Genomic DNA, 5,500 nt, shown 5'->3' on the forward strand with positions numbered 1-5,500 from the left:
GGGGGGGGGGGGGGGGGCGGGGGACTGCCCTTACTGAGTCTTTCACCTGACTTCCTAGCAATGGGATCTCAGGCTGGGGAGTGCGGGGGCTTAAGCAGGGTGACCCTCCGTGTGAACGGTGCTCCATCATTGGGCGAGGGGGTGTAAAAATAGGTGCAAAGAGCACCTAACATTATTACACACCATCTGGAATATTCTGGTACTTGAGTAAAGCAGAGGAACAAATAGCATCTAATATGAAATTAATATTTCACTTTCTTTTCAATGGAGAGGAATAAAGCAGAAAGCAGCTGAGCAGTTTTAAACTCCCAGAATGGTCTGGGATTCTCCAGACCTAAAACTATGACTGAAAGTTGTCCTGGGGTCAAAACCATTGCACACTCTGCAAAAATTCTCCGGAGGAAAACAAAAAAATCTCAATGACAAGTTAAAAAACACCCAAGTGAACAGGCCACTTAGGGGAAATGCTAGAAGGTACGTCAAACAGCAGCATGGCAGCCAAAGAGACTGCCAGCTCAGCCTCTGTCTGTGGCCGCAGGGCAGTGCTTTGAGTCTCCCGAGGCTCGAGGCTCGGGAGGGCGGATTAAGGACGGGACCGACTTCTTACCATCCCTTTGGCTTGGTTTGAAACCCATGAGCTCCTCAGTTTATTTCTTGTAAAATAATTACAAAATGATATTGGGCAATAATTTTATTCTCCCCACAGCCCATTTTCCTCCTTGGCTCCTTATAGGTGGAAGTCCGAACCCAAAAGCAACGTTGTGTAGCTTGGGATCCATGAACTCCAAGGCTCGGCATCCATGGGCGGGGGCGTTACGGGAAGTGCAAACCCCATGAGCTGCACGGCCTCTGCAGTCACACGCTGCCTTTGTGCGCCCTTGAGCCTGCCAGGGAGCTGCTGGCTCAGCCAGGACCTGCTGGCAGAGAGGGGAGCAGGCGGCTTGCCTGGCAAAAAAAAAATCAATTCACGAGTTGGCTAACCTGCTGAAAGCCTAATGAGATGCTGAACTGTGAAACTGATAAATGACCAATTTGCCAACCTGTGGAGTTTACAGCATTTCAGGATTCATGGAATAATCTCTAAAGCTTTGGAGGATTTTTTTTTTTTGAAGTTTTTGACCCTCAAAAACTCAGCCATTGATCCTCAGCTATTTCTTAGCAAACTTGTTAGTCTAGTTTATTTTTTTTAAATTTTTTTTATTATGTTAGTCACCATACAGTACATCCCTGGTTTCCTATGTAAAGTTCGATGATTCATTACTTGCATATAACACCCAGTGCACCTTGCAATACGTGCCCTCCTAGTAAGGACCCATCACCGGTCTATCCCATTCCCCCGCCCCCCCTCCCCAGTCTAGTTTATTTTGATGCCAAATTTGGATGCTCAATGTTGCAGTCTCCAGGAACGCCTCACATTTCTCAGTATTTCATGTATGTGAGTGTCCTTGTCTTCTTTTATTTGTGTGTGGTTCATTTCCCAATTTGACTATGTGGAACGTGAGCATAAAATTATGTATGTCTCGGGGCGCCTGGGTGGCACAGTCGTTGGGTGTCTGCCTTTGGCTCAGGGCGTGATCCTGGTGCTCTGGGATCGAGCCCCACGCCGGGCTCCTCCGCTGGGAGCCTGCTTCTTCCTCTCCCACTCCCCCTGCCTGTGTTCTCTCTCTCGCTGGCTCTGTCAAATAAATAAATAAAATCTTTAAAAAAAATTATGTATGTTTCTCATCTTTTAGGAAATTCACTTATTTAGGCTTTAGCAATAGCTTATTAAAGTATAATTAACAGAGAGTAAAAAAAAAACCCTCAAATTAATACATGATACACGTACAGCTTGGTAAATTTTGACGAATGTCTCCACCAGTGCAACAATGACCAAAATCAAGATAAAGACATTTCCATCGCCCAACAAAGTTTCCTCGTGCGCATTTCCAATCAGCTTCTTTCCCAGAGCTAACCGCTTTTCTGATTTTTATCACCATAGTTTTGTCTATACTTGAACTTCTTGGGAAAGAGTTTCAATCTAAAATGGAACCAGGAGGATATAAAATGGAAAATCTCACGCACGTGCCCTCAGAAAAACAAAACATAAGAACTGAGAGACTGATTACCCATAAATGCCTGAGTTATAGAAAACGGATAATGTTGGAATTTTCTTAACTAATAGGGAGTTGGTCAGGGGTTACCTCATACCGCCCTTGGGAAATTTTTCCTAATGATTCCCAGAGGCATAAACAAGAAATGACCCAGGGCGTGTTGGTCTTGCAAAGTAAACTGAATTAAGCTTTGTCTGACTGGACGGGTTTTGTCTGTATTTTCAAAGCTGGTCTCCCTTTGTATTCGATTTTAACAGACCTCCCTGAGCTCTCTCCTGTCTCCATCCCCTGCCCATGGGAACAGCCCACCCAAACCCTCAACAGACTCCCCTGGAGTCTGTGTGTCCTGAAGTACTTTTCCTCTACTGTTTCCAAAAACTCATCTTTTTGACAATTCTGAGCTTCACAGTCATATAAATGGTCGTCAATGCTCTTTTTCAATTGACTTCTTTTTCTCAAAAATTAGCATTTTTGAAATGTACTCCTGTTGTTGGGTTTATCGGTCATTTATTCTTTCTTATTACGGCGTGGTATCCCACTGCATAAATACACTGGGATTTGTTCATCCATTCATCTGTGGATGGATAGCGGGGTTGTACCAGTCAGTCCTCAGCTATTACGGATAAAACTGTTCTGAACATCCCTGTACAAGTAACTGTGGCTAAATACATTTATTTCCCGCAAGCGTAGGCGGAAAAGTGACATTGCTGATTCGTAGGGTAGATGCACGTTTGACTTCATTAGAAACAGTTGAACAGTTTTTCAGAGTGGCCAATGTACAATACCGAGCTCCCCTTTCTCACCAACATTTGATGACCTCCGTCTTTTGTTGTTAGCCATTCTGTGGGCAGTGCAGTGGGGTCTCGTTTGCATTTCACCTTTGAGTGATGATGTTTGCTTTTTGGCCATTTCTAGCTTCCTGTTTTCTCTTGTAAATTGCCTGCTTTTATACTTGTTCATTTTTAAGAAAAGGGGGTTTTCTTTATACCATTGATTTGTAGGACATATTTTTATGCCCTGGAGAGGAATCTTTGGACCATTAAAGATGCCGAGTCTGTCTTCCCACTGCGGTTTGCGTTTGAGCTTTCCTTATGTTGCCTTTGGATGAGCTGAAATTTTACGTTTGTAAAGTGTCTTTTATCATTTTGCTCTTTCACATCTCGAACCTTCAGCATCCTGTCTCAAGCACGTTTGCCCCCCCTCAAGATGAGTCTTTCCTTTCTAGTTCTTTCTCTGCTCTCCGGTGGCTGCCCCATTCTTTGCCTTGGTCATCAGCTGAAAATGCTCCACCTCCAAAATCACAAATTAATCACCCCACTATCTGCCCAAAGCTTCCCATCCCCCCACCGGTTCCTTGACCCTATTGGGATCTCCTATCCATTGGTAACCGTTCTTTCTTCCTATTGCCTAGGGTCCTTCCAAATTTTCATTACCTCGCACTAGGGTAGGTTCAATAATGTTCCATTCTTTTGACACAACCTTACAAACCTTTCACTGTGATCTTCTTAGGTTGCCCTTCCATTGCAAAAACCAAGCCAGAGGGAGTGCCTTGATGTCTCTTGTTCATGGCCATTGCTGAGCACCCTGTGAACGAGCCACACGCCTGCACCAACTAGTAGCATGATAAATTGATGGTTACTAACCTTACCTGCCTTTACAGTCCTGCTTTGAGGTTCCAGGGCTCTTGTTAGCTTTCAAATACTTAAACTATTTCTAATATTTAAAACTTTTCTCACTCACCTTGAAATTTACCCGTTTCCCGCCTTGCTGCTGAAATCGAAGGAGATTGTTGCAGCCAAGGGCAGTGCCCAGTGAGGGGCACGAAGAGGGATCTGCATGAAACATCGTGTTGCCCACCATGGAGGTGAGGAGACTGCCCTACCTTGAACTTCACTAGGTGATAGGAGGTAAGGAGTATTGTCATTCTTCCCCGCATCTTCTTTGGATTCTTTGTCCCCAAGTTACACTGTTTATTTTCATGGTCTTATTTCTCTACACTTCTGCTGACTATCTCAGCAAATGCTAATTGCAGACTGTTAGGGCTTTTGTTACTGCTAATTGCAGAATGTTTGGGCTTTTGTTCCTTTTTTTAAGTCAAAATATGGTCTCCATGCCTACTTTTCCCTTGCTACGTCTAGGAGTACACAGGTGTGGCAGGGGAAGGGAAGCTGGGAAGCCAGGAGGCCGGGAAGGGAAGAAGCACCCTAGAGCTGGCTTAAGCAGGTGGCTCTTATTCCCTGAGACAACGGGCCTGAGACGATGAGAAGTGTGGGTCCCTGGGCACTCTGGTGCTGTAGCTAAGGGACACCGCTGCCTGTTGGTGCTGTGGCCTTGGGCAGGGGCGAGTAGGGACTCTGAAACATAGCCCCGAGAAGGGAATAGATCTTGCAAACCAGGACAGTTGGTGACCCAGCCTCCTCGCTTCTGCCGTTTCTACCATGGGCTACACTTAACAGCAAGGTAGGGGAGAAAGGACCCCAGTTAACATCATCCAAAGACATTAGGCTCTCACGACAGGGTGGGTCTGGAGGGGTAGACATAAACTATGCAGAACATGATACCTGGGCTGGGCTTGAGGGCGGGAAACCCCAAGTTGGCTAAGGCTGCGCTGTAAGCCGATTAAGTCCTGGAATAGTTTCTGGTGAATCTGCACTCCTAGTAATTTATAAGCAACCCAGGCCCCTTTGGATCTGATCAGATGGACCGAATTTTGGAGACCCCGCAGCACCGACCACTCAGGACGGGGGCTAGGTATGCTGCCGGGGAAAGGAAAATGTAAAGACGAAGCTTGGTGTGAACCTGACATCCAGGAGGGGATTGGAGGACATGCGGGCAGAGTGGGAACAGGGTTTACTCACAGCCCCTCATCCCAGCTGACGCGCTGGTGGGCAAGCTCCAGCACAATCAGAGGTGGGGTAGGGAGGGTGGGGGGAACCGGCATCCTGGTGGGGGTGGGGGGAGTGGTGGGCAGGTACAGCAGAGGAACCCCTCCTCAGAGACACATCAGCGCAGCTGCGTGGGCCTGGACGTCCCCCAAAGCCAGCCCTCCTGCCTGCAGACAGGAGGGGAGTCTGGGGTGTGGGGCAGCGCTGTCTGTGGGGTGATGCCACAGGGCAGTGCCATCGCAGAATAATCTTCCCCTCAGGAAAGGGGAACTTGAGAGCTCAGCTCTTACCTAAGAGGACTGGAGCCCTGAGCGCAGGAGGCACAGGGCTGCCCACCCCAGCCACGCCGCGGGCTCCAGGCTCCTCTGTCTCCTGGGAGCAGGTGAGTCCTGCAGGCAAGGACAGCAGCGATCTTCTGAGCTTGCTGACTCCTGAATCCTCCACTTTACCATCTGGGAAAGCCATCAGGGTCTCTCCCATGCTTTCTTTATGTCTGCATTCCACAGGCCCACTGAAGGCTGG

The 5,500-nt window shown here is 47.5% G+C and overlaps 1 gene segment (V, D, J or C); it reads left to right on the forward strand.

Annotated features, from left to right (window-relative positions):
• Positions 1-837, forward strand: part of LOC105239732 — a 1,841-nt gene extending 1,004 nt beyond the window's left edge. The window contains 1 exon segment of the V gene segment in view: positions 734-837. Within this exon segment, the coding sequence occupies positions 734-837 (104 nt within the window).
• The last annotated feature ends 4,663 nt before the right edge of the window (positions 838-5,500 follow it).

Source organism: Ailuropoda melanoleuca, chromosome 1, assembly GCF_002007445.2.
Source record: "Ailuropoda melanoleuca isolate Jingjing chromosome 1, ASM200744v2, whole genome shotgun sequence".
Taxonomy (NCBI): domain Eukaryota; kingdom Metazoa; phylum Chordata; class Mammalia; order Carnivora; family Ursidae; genus Ailuropoda; species Ailuropoda melanoleuca.